Source organism: Varanus komodoensis, unplaced genomic scaffold (genome assembly GCF_004798865.1).
Source record: "Varanus komodoensis strain SLA01 unplaced genomic scaffold, ASM479886v1 scaffold1, whole genome shotgun sequence".
Lineage (NCBI taxonomy): Eukaryota > Metazoa > Chordata > Lepidosauria > Squamata > Varanidae > Varanus > Varanus komodoensis.
In genome coordinates, this window is record NW_025335268.1 from 36,796,280 (window position 1) to 36,813,598 (window position 17,319).

At 38.8% G+C, this 17,319-nt stretch overlaps 1 protein-coding gene across 7 annotated transcripts in view; it reads right to left on the reverse strand.

Annotated features, from left to right (window-relative positions):
* The window catches only part of SCAF8 (SR-related CTD associated factor 8), a 214,854-nt gene that overhangs the window by 153,824 nt on the left and 43,711 nt on the right, over positions 1-17,319 (reverse strand). For 6 of the 7 annotated variants that reach the window (XM_044422388.1, XM_044422380.1, XM_044422364.1 and 3 more), the window contains 10 exons: positions 16,618-16,774; positions 12,849-12,979; positions 12,176-12,352; positions 10,865-10,947; positions 8,954-9,068; positions 6,923-7,054; positions 4,815-4,927; positions 4,492-4,685; positions 3,165-3,265; positions 2,696-2,809 (listed from right to left, as the gene is read on the reverse strand). In XM_044422388.1, coding sequence (XP_044278323.1) covers positions 2,696-2,809; positions 3,165-3,265; positions 4,492-4,685; positions 4,815-4,927; positions 6,923-7,054; positions 8,954-9,068; positions 10,865-10,947; positions 12,176-12,352; positions 12,849-12,979; positions 16,618-16,774 — 1,317 coding nt within the window. The remainder of the gene's footprint in view (positions 1-2,695; positions 2,810-3,164; positions 3,266-4,491; positions 4,686-4,814; positions 4,928-6,922; positions 7,055-8,953; positions 9,069-10,864; positions 10,948-12,175; positions 12,353-12,848; positions 12,980-16,617; positions 16,775-17,319) is intronic. The other variant, XM_044422396.1, reaches the window with a different exon arrangement.

The following is a 17,319-nucleotide window of genomic DNA, read 5'->3' on the forward strand; positions in this document are numbered from 1 at the left end:
ATTATATTGATATTTAGCTCTGTAAGTACTCTCAGAAGTATCAGCCCATTTCTACATGTAAAGCTTAATTTACTATTTAAGCAGATAGCAACCACTTAATTCTTCTCCAGTTTCTATTAATTTACTGTACCCACAATTATTTTCTATACTGCTTTTCATTTTATTTCATCTAAAAAGTCTATCAAAATCCTTGTACTTTATAATTAATTAGTAGCAAAAACAGTAACAGTTAATAATGGGAAACATCCAGTAGTATCAGTCTGAAAACTCAAATAGCAATAGCAGAACTTTACTGGATTTTTGAGTTGTGCATTCTGTTTGCACAACTCATTATGTACATGGTTCCAGAACTGCTTTCATAATTATCTGCTCAAATGTAATACTCAACTGTGTAGGTGTAATGAGCAACCAGCTGTAGAAACAACTGTGCAAGCATACCTATGCAAAACATTCTGAACCCAGTTTTCACTTGTACATAAAATGTAATTTGAGTTAGTGAATAACAATACAGCGGCTCATGAATGCCTTGGGTCACGAACAAAAATTTCATGAAAATTTCGACTTGGGTCATGAATTCCGCTTTTGGTGGCGACCAAGATCGCAGCCATCTCCCCCCCTCCCCAAGTGGGGAGATGGCCACAATCACAGTCGCATTCGTGCAGGGAACACGTGCGTGATCACGGCTGTGTTGTGCTGTGCCCTTCTTTCCTGCACGAATGCAACCGCAATCCTGGCCATCTTCCCACTCGGGGTGGGGGGGCGGGGTTGGCTGCAATTGTGCTGGTTGGTCGGGGGGAGGGAGATGGCTGAGATTGTGCCCATCTTTCATGCAGCAGCGCGCCCATGCCAGGGTTTCTTTGAGAAGCACCACCCCAACATAAATGTAATGAACAGAGTGTTGAATCTGATGAACGATAATGTGGTCTCTCATTTCCGGAGGGTTATGCAGCGCAGGAAAGTGACTATAAACAGGTTTTTCACCAAAATTGACCCTGCAGCTAAGAGACAAAGACAGGAAACCCCTGAGAGAGATCTCCCCGATGTCCTTATAGAGTAAAACTCTCCCTCAAAACAATAATCTCCCCCCCCACGCCACCTAGGCTAGTGTTCTCCACTGTACTGTACAGTACTTTGTTACTTTGTTGTTCTTTGTCACTTGTTTCAAAATTTCTGATAAAAAAAGTTACAGAACAGATTAACCTTATTTACACTGACTCTTATGGGGAAATTTGACTTGGGTCACAACCAATTTGGGTCACAACCAGAGTCATGGAACGGAATAAGTTCGTGAGCCTTTGTTCCCCATGCTCTTCAACATCTACATGAAACTGCTGGAAGAGGTCATCAGGTTTGGGCTGCAGAGTCACCAGTATGCTGATAACACCTAACTCTACCTTTCGTTTACATCTACTCCAGGTGAGGCGGTGGCTGTACTGAACCGGTGCCTGCTCAAGGTAATGGGCTGGATGAGGGCCAATAAACTGAGCCTCAATCCAGATAAGATGGAAGTCCTGTTGATGGGCGGATCAAGGTTTCAGGTAAATCATTTTGACCTTGTCCTGGATGGGGTAGCACTCCCTCTAAAGGACAAGGGTCCACAGCTTGGAAGTACTCCTCGACCTGGAGCTGTCACTGGAAATCCAGGTGCGGTGGTGGCAAGAAGTGCTTTCTTACATCTTGGGCCGGTCCATCGGCTCTGTCCTTACCTGGACAAGCACTGCCTAGCAACAGAAGTACATGTTCTGGTAACCTCCCGGTTGGATTACTGTTAACGTGCTCTATGTGGGGATGCTCTTGAAAATGGTCTGGATACTTCAGCTGGTGCAGAATAGAGCAGCCAGGCTGCTGATGGGGACCAGTTGTTATTCTCACATAACACAGGTCCTTTACCAGCTCCACTGGCTTCCATTTGAAGTTCGGTTCCAATTCAAGGTGCTGGTTTTTTGACCTATAACGCCCTAAACAGCTTGGGGCCCTGGATACCTGAAGGAACGTCTCCTTCCTTATATGCCCTCATGTCCCTTAAGATCTGCAGGAGAGGCATTCCTTTTTACCTCCCCGAGAGAGGTAAAAAGGAATAGGGCCTTCTCTGTGGTGGCGCTCAGATTGTGGAATGCGCTCCCTGGAGATGTTCGCCTGGAACTGAGCCTATATTCTTTTTGGCATCAGGTCAAATCCTTTTTATTTAAGTGTTATTTCAAAAATTAGTATTTTAATAGTTTTAATCAGTGGCTCTTTATTTTTATTGGCTGTATATTGCTTTCTATTTGTATTGTTTATTCATTTTTGACTTTAATGTTTGTAAGCCATCTTGAGATGCCACATATAGAGGACAGCATATAAAAGTTTTAAATAAATAAATATTCATATCTTATTTCTGACTTATGATTTAGGATCATCAATTTACAAGATAGTTCTATTTTTCCTTTTAGAATCAATGTAGTATTCCACTTGCTCTCTTGTATAATAGCAGTGATATATTATTTGTTCTTGTTTCTCATTTGTAGTATCTCCACATTCATTTTTTATTTTCTGATCTTCCCATTTGATTCTAGACATTACCTTGATTGGAAAATCTACAGGATTATAAAAACAATGTTTATATATAGTCCTTATTATATGTAAAAAGCACAACTAAAACAGTGTAATAAAATTCAGCTTACAGTGAAAATAAATAATACTACTGAAAACGTACCTTAATAATTTTAGATCCAATCTTGTAGGATCCAGAGCTTAGTTTCTGAAGAGCACGGTAAGCATCCTGTCTGTGAACCATACAGACATATGCACAACCTCTAGGAGGAATCATCTATATAAAAAAACAATAAAATTATTCTTATAAAACTAACAAATGGGCTACAAAAGATCTCTTGCATGAATAAAATGCCCATCTCCAACAAAATTTATGTCACTGTTAACATTTATGCACTATATCCTACACAATTCTAAAAGGGTCCCTGACCTTCTAAACAATATTTCTAAATATATGAATGGAGATATAAGCAAACCTCAGTGTGAGATGAACTCCAACTACACTTCTCTGGAGTCAACCTAATTATTATTAACCCTTATTTTTAACTGAAATGTATATATCAATTTAAACAAACTGGACTCAAACAATTCAATTTATTATTTTAAAAAGTATAGATAATTCTTCCACTTACATTTATAGATTCTATTTGTCCAAATTCTTCAAATAAATTGGTTAAATCTTGCTGTGTGGCCTTTTTGTCCACCTGACCAACCCAAAGTGTGGTGCTACAGACTGCCAAAAAAAGACACAAATCATCTATTACTTTGCTGCACTGGCTAAAGGCAAGCTGAAACAGGTTGACACTTTGCACAAGGCATGGAATCCAGTACACTAATGAATAATTTTTTAATTAAGAGTATGGTTTTCTAGAGTCTTAAGTGATTGCTTCATAATTGAAGAACAAGGCATAATCCCTAAGATATAAATGACTAATACACCGAATGTTTAGCCTACAGGTTATGTTTAATACAGTTAGAAAATTTGCTGAAAACTAAGCATAAGGAGAAGCATTTAATTGAGAAGATTATAAAAATAATTCTTGTAGATAAAGTTACCATAAAAAGTACTACTGATGCAGAAGATTAAGAAAGGGCAAAATCTAGACTAATTGCAAAATGTCTTTATATTTGGCAGATTGTTCCACTAAGAGAAGAGGGAGAGAAGCATTTTTCCTCTGACCCTGCCCGCTATAATATACTATGTTGTTTTTCAGAATCTCCTAGTTCTGTGGAAAAGACTAGATGACTTTCTAGTCTCTTGGCTTGGAAGACAAATAGGTGAAAAATGATTAGTTTCCTCTTCCGTTAATGGAAATAACCTGCTAGATCAGGGGCACAAAAAGCATGGTCTGCAGCCCTGCCAAACTCTCTCTGATAGCCTCTGAAAACCCATACTTTGCTGCTGAGAAACCGCAGTAGTAGACTGGCAGAGCATGCTACAAGTACTTGAAGGGTTGTCACAAGAGGAAGGACAAGAGCTCTTCTCAATCATCCCAGAGTGCAAGAAATAGAATAATAGGCTCAGATTTTGGGTATATATCAAGAAAAAAATTCTAACTGTTACAGTAGTAGGATAATAGAACTAATTACTCTGAGAGATTGTGGGCTCTCCCATACTAGAGGCATTCAAGATGCAACCAAACAGCCACTTAAGAGGGATGGTTTAACTAGGAGTCCTGCACTGAGCAGGGGGCTGGACCTTGATGGCCCTTTAGCCCCTTCCAACTCTGCTAGCCTATGATTCCATGAAGGAAAATTAGAGAAAAGAAACACAAACCAGAATGAAAATGTACCACAAAAGCATTTTAAAGAAATAATTTGGAATATGTCAGATGAAATTTCACAACAGATCACAGGACGAAGAATTTACTGAGAGCTGACACTCAACCCTCTGCTTTATAAAAAGAATGTTTAATAAATGTGGCAATTTTTTGTTGGTAGAAACTGACTGATACCTACCACTTAGTGTTTTGGATCGTATGGGAGGCAACCCTTTTTTCTGTCGTTCTTTTTCCCTTTCTCGAGCTCTTCGTTCACTTGAGTATGATCGTGAAGATTTTCTCTTCCTTTCCCTTGATCTAGATCGTGAACGCTTTCTATGCTTACGTTTTCGAGAGCCAGATCGTGACCTGGACCTTCTTTTTCTTGGAGACCTGTAAAACAATTTGTTTACTACCGCTAACACTAAAAGCACAGTATTCCATAAAACACACACACACAACCTAATTTGGTTTTACTACATTAAGTTAAAAATGTCAACTCAATTAAGAAAGTTATAAAACCTTGAACGAGATCTTGAATGTGTTCTTGATCTTGAAAGAACTGCTGACTTCTTTTCCTCTTGCTCAAAAACTTCTTGTTCTACAACCTCTTGGCCTTCATCTATATCCATGTCCTGAAGACAAAAAAATTAGATGGTTACACAAAAGTACTGGAAAATATATTCGACATAGCTAAAGTTATCAATGCACACAAAGTGGCTTGCCTGTCACACTTATTTCTTGATGTGGCCCTACACAAAAGTATGCTGCAGGGAACAAAATCCCAAGTCACAATCTGGCTGCCTCTATTTGTTGGGATCTGGCAACAAAGGGGGAGCAATCCTAGCGTAGCTTTGCAAAGAGTTCCACTGCCAGGAGCAACCATTGAAAAGGACTCTTTTGCATTATCACCAATTGTGCCTCTGAAGGCAATGGTTTCAAAGGAAGGGCTTCTCCAGAAGAACTCAGAACCTAGGCAGACTCATAGGGCAGAATGTGTTTTTTAGGCGGCATGGTCCCAAGCCCTGTAAGATTTAATAGGTCATATGCAGTACTTTCTGTCCAGAAACAGACCAGTGCAAGAAGCAAAACACATGCCAGATGAAATGACGCTAAGATCAAGTGCAGTTGGTACACTAGCATCAGTTGCACAAGTGTGTTCCAGGCCAATGCTGAAATGTGGGAAGCAAGGTTTAAGGTTAAGCCTGAGTCTCCAGAGGAACCCCACGCAGCATGGATTGAATTCCTATTCCCCGATTTGCCTTTTGACTAACCATAAGCACTTCTGTCTTGATTAGATTAAGCTTCAGTTTGTTTGCCCTCATCCAGTTCATAACTGACATCAGGCAACAATTTAGCACTAGAACAGCATGGGTTGGGTTTGGATGAAGGGGTGAGTTGAAAATATTAAAAGCTACTGTGGTCCAGCAAAACCAACACACTCCCCTGTCCAGTTTCTGACATAGGTAACAACCATAGACATGTCCTTCAAAGTACTCACATCACATACTGGGGGTGAAGCTGCCAGTGGTCCCACTTTTTTTAATTAAAATGTGTGTAATATTTGAAATTTTCTTGCTAATTCTAAAACAAACAAACAAACCCTGGTTGGATCTGTACAAGTTTGGAGGCGCACATTCCTGGAAGGTCAAAATGGGAAGTGTCACCTGGGCAATGTCCTGGGAATTGGCCGCTGTCAAAGTGTAGAAGGCATCCATAATGCACATTAACCCAGAGAAGCTGCAAGTGGGTTCATTTTTCACTCTGTGTTCTATTAACAGGTGTCAAAGGGTGAACTGTTAAGGGAAAGCAAAGCTAAGAGTGATCTTTGTTTGCAAAGGGAGTGTCAAGAAGATCATCCCCTTCACAGCAAAAACCATCAGACTTTTTCAGTTGAATCTGACTCTTCTCAATGTCCTCACACCTTTCCACCCTTTTCTAAACTCTAGATGCTTGGGAAGATGGGGAAAGAACAACTCATCCCTTTTATGTGGACATTTTGATGGGGATACCCAAATTTCTTCTTCGTTTTCTGACAGTGACACACATATATACATATATGCAAAAGATAAAAGGAAGAAGCTAGAGCTTTGGCAACTGTCAAAACTCCAAGGACCTGTGAACAGGATGGCTTGCACTTTTCCACTATCTCAGGTACCTAGAATTTGCTTTCCATTGACATCTCAGCTTTTGATAGCTGTGAAGACAGCACAAAGTTAAAAACTGACTTCCCCACAACAACTCCACCAACAACGTAATTTTTGAAAAATGTTTGCTTTTAAAACAATTTTTAAAAGGAATTGAGCCACTGAGGACTTTTTGAAGGGGATGTCATTGGCTGTCATCTTGGAAATTGTGGAAAGCAATCTCTGGGAAAAATAGGAATAAACGCCATGTCAAGTAGAAAGCAGGAAATCACAGCAGAAAAAAGAGACAAGGAAGTTTAAGCTACTGGAATCCCTTGGGATCTATGCCAGAGAACAGAGGGAGAAGGAGAGGACAGATAAACTAGATGGAACATGATTTTCTGTCGGGTGCACTGTTAATTATTTACAAGGTGGATTAGTGTGATGTACAAACCTACTCATTAAGTTCAAGCTTCATTAATTAAGAGAAATTGTGTATTTTACCTGCTGTTGAACATCCATTGAATTGTCAAGATTAGTTTCCACTTCTAAAAACTGTTGGTGGCTACTGTCTTGTGATGGTGAGGCTGAATGTTCAGAACCAAAATTTTCTTCTTGTGTTTCCTCAGGACTTGCCTAGAAAGCAAAATGTTATAATTATCATTTTGTCCCTAAAATTCTACATAAGATAAACAAGGCAGCACAATCTAGCATAATAAATAATGCTAAATTCAAAAATTTCTTAACAATAGTGCTTTTATACAGCAGAAATCCAATTGGCGTATACAATGAGAAGTGCAATATGATTTTCCTTTAAAAAACTTTTCAGCATTCTGACTGCCACTAAAGAAATGCAACTGCAAAAATTTTATAGGCAGGTAAGTATTAGAAACTACAGATAGAATTATTTAATTAACAAGCATGACTTTTTAAAAATCAAATTCTTGAAAAGCATACATTTTCCCACAAGTACATAATTTGGGAATACAGTCAACTCATTAAGAATCCACTGTGTTATTAATTTTATCCTTGTGATGGTGTATTATGAACTTAATCGTCAAATTAGTTCAACAAGTTAAGATGTACCAGCAATTCAATGAGTAATACACAATTATGATGATGAGCTTTTTGGACTCTATCAACAAGCAGACAGACAGTGTGGCAAACTTCAATTTTGTATTCCAGGACAACATGTGGGATACAGAATTTAAGCGATCTCTAGCTCAAGCAGATAGAACTAAAGCTTACATAGTTGCACTGGAATGCAAAGTTCTGTGGTTTAAGCTTGTGTTACATATAAAAGCTGGTTATACGGGAAAAGGTAGTACACATGCTGCTCTTTTGAGATGCCTAAAGAATGCTTTTGTCAAATGATACTGAAAGCCTCATGGGAAAAAAGTCAACTGAAATTATGTTAATAATATTTTTCAGCTACGTTTGAAGTGTGCTAAAAAGCAGTGCTTGGGGACATCTACTGGCAGCTTTACTCAGTTTTTCCCTTAAAGAAGAGCTCCTTTTATTTTTTTAATGTAAAGTCTTACTGAACAATATCAACATATGTACATAAAATGAATTAGTCAATAATTGCTGTATCTGTTCTTTCATTTCAAACCTTGCCAATGCTCTTTCATTGTCTTTATAAACCTTTATACTTCCTTTTGGTGACTAGCTATTATCTAATTCTTCTTTTAGCACGGTTTCTGCTGTCAAGATCCTTTTCAAGAATTCTGTCTTTATCTATCCTCCTAGTCAAACACTTTCATGAGGTACAACCCTCTTTTCTACCATTACAAAAGTATAAAGTGGGGTTGCTGTGCTTTAGAACCAATTTGTGTAACAATAAAGGAATATTACTCACTAATGCATAAAAATATGCCAGGGATTATACACACTGCACCACAAAGAGAGATTCACATTCTACACCAAATAAGCCCAAAGCCTGTACTCTAATGATACAAACTTGGATTTAATTTGCATTCCTTTTTTCATTTGCAAACTTATTTTTCATATAAGGCTAAGTTGCAAACCCCTTTGTGAACATTTTGACACTGTCTCTCCTTTAACAACTACTCTGAAAGTGGTCAAAAGGGAGTATCTATCCACAGTGAAGGCAATGAATCCAGTTCTTCAGTTAGAAAGTATATTATACATGGATTATATTTGCAACTCTCCCTCCCTGTTTGAGTATCAGGAACAGTCTGAAGGAAATGTCACTGAAGTATCCATCCTATATCTCTGCTACCTCTTCTAGATTCTCTTTAAGCCACCTTTGTCAACCCTACAAACTAATTTAGAGTAGAAGGAAGTGTTCCTGATGACAACTGATGAGAGTAAGTCACTAAAAAAAAAAAAAAAAAAAAAAAGCTCAGGTGCAAATGTTGCTCTTTGAATTGCCAGTTCTATTACCTGAGAAATATTCATAAGCAAAACAGTTATATTAGTTATGATAAATAGTGTGTTGCATATAGTATTTTTGCTGCTTAGAAACAAATGAAAAAACAAGCATTGTATTGTCCAAAAAGCAGAGTGTTATACCTTTGGAGGCTGCTGGTCAAGAAGCTGTTGGCGGAGATGTTCTATGTTTTGTTGCTGTAATTGCTCAGCTAGTTGATGAAAAAGCGAGTTGTTTACAGATTCAGGTACAAGGGGCCTAAAATGTGCAATGAGATCAATCAGTTTATAGAGCATAGCAATAACCTTATAAATAAGCTATGTTTTGGATTGAAAATTGATAGTGGCTTCAATCCAAAGAAGTTGTGTGTTCAGGAGCCACTCCTGTCCATGCAAGGGCAGTTTCCAAATTCTCATCTTTGCTACAACCACAGGGCCAGATTCCATGTTGTTTCAGATGGATCCCAAAACTTTTAGGAGTAGCTTTTTGTTGGCCAAGGAGGTTACAGTGAGAAGGAGAAAATGTGAACACACATTGATTTATTAAGAAAATTATATTCCACTTTTCTAATGGTAGAAGCAGCACTCAGGGGATCTTACACTGTTCTCTTTAGAAGACGATAATAGAGCAAGAAAGAGCAGAACTCTGCTTCCACAAGCTGGTATTCAAGCCAATGTTCTTTGCACACAAGCTATCGGAGTTCGACAATGAAATACATTTTAGAGACAGGGCATTTGTATCAACAAAGCAATTCCTGAAAGCAAGCAGAAATTGCAGAAATCTGAAAATACACCTCTAATGAAGTGAGTGGAAAACCGCTACAATAAAGGGAATTCTTTAAGTAAATCACTTATTTTCCCACACACACACACACATTCTTCTTAATAAATCCATTATTTAAAAACCATCATAGCTCTTTATGAGAAAGAATACTGCCAAACTCCAAATTATAAGATGGGAAAATGAAGGTAAAGGAGATGAGCTTGGATCTGAAGAAACCCATGTGTGGTGGTGTCAATTTTCAATGTCTACCACAGCTCCCCATGCTATACTGACTGCTGCTAAAGTGGGGGGCGGGGGGAGAACAGGACCGGACAAGAGGTATTGGAAAAAAGTCAGGTGCATATACAGAACACCATGTTTGAACCCTTCATTATTTATTTATCCCATTCTTTAGTGAACACTCTCAGAATGCTATACATTGATTAAAACAGCAAAAACATAAAACCAATATATGTACATAATAATCATAAATATATAAATATAATAAACTTCCATAAATCAAGTAAACAACAACAACTAACAAGTAAATAACAAAAACAATTGAACCACAGTATCCAACTATCATATGATAAAGCCAGTATCAAATCAACCTACCATTCAACAATTAAAATGACGGACAAATAAAAAGATTTTAACCTGGTGTCAAATTATGTAAAGTGTCAGCACCAGGTGTACCTCCCTAGGGAGCTGATTCCATCACCAGGGCGCACTGCCAAGAAGGCCTTTCTCCTCATGGCCATCTTCCTTATTTCTTTTAAAGCTGGCTCTCAGGAAAAGATCCCAGTAGATGATCTTAGGGCCTGGGTGGGTGTATACCTACTCAGTGCCCACTTTTCTGCATGTAATTATAAGACCTGTTTTCTGATGCATTGCAACCCTGTTTTTCTTTTGTGCATAAAACATCCATATGTAAGTTATATTTACTAGTGCAATAATTGAATATAGTTAGCTATGAATAAAGTAGAAAGAAGGTTATTAGAAGACATGTACATTTTGGATGGGTTGTGATAGTGCACTTCACAGTTGCATCACCCATTCCCACCTAAATGCACCATTGATGTCTTCTTGGGTCAATTAACACGTTTTCTATCTGAACTAGGTAACTATAGTTACCAGGCTTGTCCATGGGATTGCAATGGGTCGGACATGACTTCACGACTAACAACAATTATGATCCACATGAAAAATGGATTGAAGATGTGCTTCCTCAACTATTTCCAATCAACATATTAAATGGAGCATATTTAACTCAAAACAAACCAAAATCTTACAATTGAGAAGCTGGATTTTCCTTTTTAGGCTCTTCATTAATGTCAGGTTCTTCCCCAAAATCTCCAAATCTATCCATCAACTTCTAGGAGAAAACAAACCATGTATTAGAAATGCAAACCACCATATAAATGTCACAAATTACATTCTTTTAAAAGAGTAAGTTGCTGCTCAAGTAAACTTGAAACTATTTGACCAATTAGATGTTTTAGATATTGACCCAGTTTGCACTGCTTGTGAGCTGTGAGCATGCTGACCCCTCACTGCTTGCGCATTTCCACTCTGTGTTTCACCATGACATCTGAATCCAGAACTATGGTTCCCGAGAGAGAGAGAAACACCAGGAGTTTTAACAAACAAGTTTGTGGTTGGCAAGTTCCTTCAACAAGCAGAGTCTGGGTTCAGATATGGTAAACATCTCACTTCCAGGGTTGTTCAGCAAAGCAAAAAGGCTGAGTGTTAGGAGCCAGCATGATTACTCCCAATCAAACAATAGTTAGCAACCATGAGTTGTTTAATCCAATTCACTTATTCATTGTACTAAGCATGTAAAATAGGTAAAACAGAAATAAATTGCATAACACTGAGAGACTAATGAATACAAAACAGTGCCTTCTGAGCTACATCTTATGATTGACTTAAATGTAATGCTGGACATGCTTAAAAAACAAAACAAATCTGTTACTGATAAGCAACAGATATCATTTAAATGTGGTTAAAAGTATGTATATACACATTAAGGATCTCATATAGCCTGAAGATCCTACCTATTTTGGAAGCTAAGCAGGCTCAGGTCTAGTTAGAAGCTGGACTGAAGACTTGAATCCTGCACTGAGCAAGGGGTTGTATTCAGTGGCCTTCTAGGCCTCTTCCAACTGGTAGTTTCTATGATCTGTATCCTTTGTTTTATGTTACACTGATGTATTAATAGGCACTGGTAAAGAAATGTAAACCTGATTCCAGCCATATAAAATCTTGTGAGGGTAAGCATTTTTTTCCGTCTGTGTATTAGACTATATGAACTAGTCTACTGGATTCAATAGCAAATCCCCAGGACTGCACGGGTAAAACCCATAATACTGTCTGTTAGCTAGAAAAATAGAATAGAAAAATCTGAGGGAAAGATGAATCCAATAATCCAGCAATAATCCAACACTGAGAGAAGTAAATGAAGAGAGAGAAGTAAATGAAGAGAGAGAAGTAAATGACACACCAATCATATGGTGGTGACACCAATCACCTGTTTGTGGGTATATGGAACAACACACATTAGAAGTAAAATGTTTCTTACAAGTTGGTAAATCAACTTTTACCTTGTTAAAAGAAACATTCTGTTCTAGTGGATTAAGTGTATTGGCAGCAGCGGCAGCAGCTGTAAGTTGTGCAGTGAGAGCTTGTAGCTGAACAACAAGACCAGCATCCAGTGCTTGAAGTATTGAAGGCTGTGGTTTCTGCTGTTGCATTTGCAGTGTCTGTATTAACTGCTGAAGCTAGAATGGGGTAAAGAGAAGAAATATGACAGAATTTTTGTTAGCATCACCTACATAATCCTGACTTAAATATTAGTTCTAATATTGATAATTATGGTATGTTGCATGCCCATCTATTAACTTGTGTTTTACATAGACAAGGACAGAAAAAACTTCAAGTCCATATACATAACACTTAATTTAAACCATTTTTCACAAACTTGTACTGCAGTTTATAATGAAAGAAACAAGAAGCAATCATACTGGTATACACGAAACAGAGATTTGAAAACTGGCAAAGAATGCAATTTGATATTTGCTGGTATGCAAAAACAAATGCAATATTTATTATTTATTACAATTCTTTATAATCATCCTGATACACTAAGAATCAAAACAGGATTAAATGTACAAAACTTAAATTATTCTTATACTCTTCATGGATGACTGAAACTAGCTGTGAAGTAGCATGATCACACAATTCTGACCAAAGTTTTAAAAAGGAAGCACATTTTACCTGTTGGCCTTGTGGACTCTGCAGGATCTGTGCTACAGCAGCAAGGGTATCTGTATTAGTTATCTGAGAAACCCAAGGATCAGGTAAATTTTGGATCACATTGGCTGGTGTAGCAGGTGTCACTGGAGTTCCTGAAAACAAGGAACAAGGCAAGAATTCTTCACATACTTGTTAGACAAGCACAGCAAACGGCAAACACAAACTAACCAGAATTATTTATATCTTTATCCAGGATGGTTAAACTTGCATGTGCTTTGCTAAACAATCGCTTAAGCCAGAGTTGAGTAACCTAGAGGCCACATATAGCCCTTGCAGGTCTTCTGTGTTTCCCCTTTCAGATAAAGCTGCCCCTACTACACCCACCATGAAGCCCCATCCATCACACATTGCGGCTGCTGCTGTGCTCCAGAGATTCTGAAGGAGAAGGGTCATCCTGGGGTACCATTCAGGAGTTGGCAGGCTGATGCCAATGTAATGTGGATTGAGAAGACGCTGCAGAGGAGAGTCATCTTTATGCTTACCTTCCCAATTTAAAAACTGTACCTCCTCCTGTTGCCCATACACATGTGTGTGTGAGTATGCATGTCTTAATGACTGAGATGGTGGGGAGGGGAAGGGGAAAGACTGTGGGTGAATCTTCCAACATGCTACATTCCTGCTGTAGTAAAGGTAAAGGTAAAGGTAAAGGTTAAGTCCAGTCATGCCTGACTCTAGGGGGCGGTGCTCATCTCTGTTTCCTAGCAGAGGGAGCCGGCGTTTGTCTGCAGACAGTCTCTGTGGCTGGCATGACTAAACACGGAAGTGCACGGAACGCTGTTACCTTCCCGCCGAATTGGTACCTTTTCATCTACTTGCATTTGCATGCGTTCGAACTGCAAGGTTGGCAGGAGCTGGGACGGACCAACTGGGGCTCACCCCATTGTGCAAACTTGAACCAGCGACCTATCAATCTACCAGCCCGGCAGCACAGCAGTTTAAACCACTGCGCCACCTGCTTTCCCTCAACCATATGGGGAACAAACATAGCTTAAACTTTTGCTTTTCACAAAACCATGTTACAGTTAGTTCTCAATAATGCTGAAATGTGAACTGACATTTGGAGTTGCAGGGGCCCTGTCCTTAATTTAATGAAGAAATAATTTAATTCTTTTGGCTCTGGAAGTCAATGTTACCCATATTGGAATGACTGGGGCAGGTGAAAAACAATGCACAGTTCTAGGGGTCAATGCCAAATTCAGTTTAAATGTATAAATACTCTTCATATCTACAAATGCATATCTACATTTAATTTACATTTCTTTAAAAAGATATTGTAGAAAACAATACATCCAGGGCACAATGACAGGGCATGACTGATTCTCCTAAAAGAATCAATACATTATTAGTTTTGATTGTCAGTGACAAACTATGAGTGAAAGACATGCTTGCCCCTCTGTGTAACCAATGGAATATGTTTGCCAAGACTTTCCAACAATGCTCCATGCCATATAACAACATTACAACTAATGTGGATACTTAGGGATAATATTCTACTATCATAATGGCTTGTGAAGTTTTCTTTTTCAAATATAGTGGGCACTAACTCTTTAAATGCTTATATTTTACTAGAAGCTGAAAAATCACAATGGTGGGTATATCCCAAACCTAGATTTAGGGCTAATCAAACATGGGGTTAAGGATAGGGCAGAGATGGGAAACTTCCAGCCTGCTATCTAGCCCATGAACTCCCTCCACAGAGCCCTTCCCAAGACCTGGAGGCTACCAGAAACCTGGGAAAAGGAGTTCTTCCATTATCCCTGATTACAGATAACAGAGGGATTCCCCCATCCTCCTAACTCATCTTCTCTATTCGGAAAGGGAATGGCATGTCATCCTCCTCCCCAATAAGCTAGGGATGTTTGGTGCCTGCAGGCTCTTCCCTACTGGGAAAAGAACAGGCACACCTAAGCCAGGAGCAACTTCACATGCCTTTCCTTAGCTACAAAAATGCTATGCAGAGCAATGCCAGTGTTGTTCAATCCCCTTTGCACCTTCATGGCAAAGTGATGGAAAAGCAAAGGGACAGAGCTGGCTTCTTTGCAATTCTCTGCTGCATTCCTGTCTGGAAAATGTGAGAGAGCAGTGAAGCTGGCTCTGCTAATTCACTTCTCTAGCCTTCCAATGGAGAAATGAAGACCTGAACCAGGTCATCTTCACTCAACTTGCATCCTTCCCAAGCTGTCAAAATATGAGATGGAGAAGTTCCAACTGGTGCTTTAGCCAGAGAATAAATAACATCAATGTATGCGGCCAAATGTGGTGACATCATTCACCCTATGGAAGTTGAGGAGGGCATCTGATCTGCCATCCTATAAAGGTTCCCCATGCCTGCGCTAAAAATATAGCTAGTTTGCCTGTACATTCAAGAAAAGCAGCCTTAACAGTGGCTACCACTTCTGGTACCTCAAAAGAAAAAAAGGAAGAAGAAAGAAGTGCTTTGTCTATCCTACTCATGAAAAGTCTTGACTGTGCTCAGACTACTTCACTAGCATGTGCTATGGTTGGAAGCTCCATAGCTGGGTGGGGACTAGAACCCAGATCTCCCAAGTCCCACTCCAACGCTCTAACCACATATTCAAAAAATGGTTATAGTTAAGTTTGCTTTCTCTTACACCCCCACCTCCATTTTCTCTTCAAGGTGTGGTTTGGGTTTTGTTTTGTGACACACAGTACAAGATAAAAAGTATATCTGTAGTTCTAAAATTTATTGGAGGTGGTGCTACCTTTAATAACTACTATCAGCAATTTGTATGGTTTTCTTGGGTACATTTGAATCCAATACTGTACTGATGTAGTTTATTATTTCTATCAAGAAACTGTTAAAGGAACAAACATTAACTGACATTTTCCTTCAAAGGTTTTGGCTCCATTTCTATCTTATGCAGATCAGGAAGAGCACAGAAGTGAAGGCAAAACAGCTAGAGTAACTGTGGTGCTTTGGAGGGGGGGAGGAAGGGAGTCAGGGTATTGTCAGGATATGCTCTGTCCTGATGATGCCTTTCTCCTCCCCTCCCTCCCACTCAACTCTGAAGTCACTTTTGCAGTCTTGAAAAAGCACCCAGCATGGTTCTTTCTACACCAGTTCTGGGGGACAGTGAAGAGAATCTGATTTTCAAACTGGGATTCTGAGTAGTTCTGAAGTGGTCCAGACTATCTGGGGCCATAGGACTGATCTATTACTACACTTTATCATGATACTACTTATGAGTGGATCAAAATGCCAGGATTAAAATATCAAAGTACTATCTCTATCTGGAGAAATAAATTCATACTTCAGACATAGTACAGGTACCTGCATGAATATACCAGGAAGAAATGTACAGTTGCAATATAAAATGCAGAGTTCAATATATCAAACAAAGGGGTACCAAAGATCCATATATGTAGCCATTCAAGACTGACATCCATATCCCATTCATTCAGATGTTGAAAGCATTGCCAGGTTGCAAAAATATTAAGGACACAATCCTACACATGATGAACAGAAAAAAGTCCTACAGAAAGTCCTAAAGCCCCCAGCATTCTTCAACCAGCTATGCCAGCTGGAGGAATGCTGAAATTTGTAGAATTTTCTGTTTAAACAGTCATAAGGTTATGCCCTAAGCACAAGTTTCATATTTGGCTTCGCCAAATCAAAGCCATGGCAACGTTCTAATGAAGGAATAGATTTTGTATATGTATGACAATCATGCAGCAAAAGATCAAATAATACAATCGTGTTCTTTATTACCTGGTGTATTGTTACTCATAGACGCAGTTGTTCCAGGCAAGACAGGGGTCACAACAGGAGGAGGAATTCCTGCTGCCATATCCAATAGTGGCTGGATAATTTCACTTTTGAACACATTATTCTTCTGCCACAAATTGAGCACTCTAACTATTTTACTCTAAAAGGAATAAAAAGTGACACAAAATGTAATGCTGGAATTTGCATTCTGTAAATCTTTACAGAACTAAACAGATCTTCGTGTAAAGTGTGTAGGCCTATAGTTCCAAAGGTTTGGAGGATCAGAAATGCACTACAGTCTTACATGTTGCTTTACTCTCCTGAGTATCTCTTCCCTTCAATATTTCTAGACCATTTGCTAATAAGTCCAATTCAGGCAACAGTGTTAGTACTATCCACCAAACTGCTATTTGCAAATCCACTTTAAACCTTGGTCCAGATGTTGACAGTAATCATAATTTACTTAGTTCAGACATAAAAGCAAACTATGCTTACACAAACCCATGAAAGACTCTTTATTCAAAAGAAAAGGTAAGAGATCATGCTATGCATTATATATATACAAACCATATTTGAGAGAATCATTCAAAGTGAAACAGTGAATAAAGTACAGGTTAGGCAACCTTCTGGGCCCACTGGCACATCTAGCAATTTGATATATTGCCCTCCATAGAAAGAAAACTCTTCTCCTCCACAGATAACTTA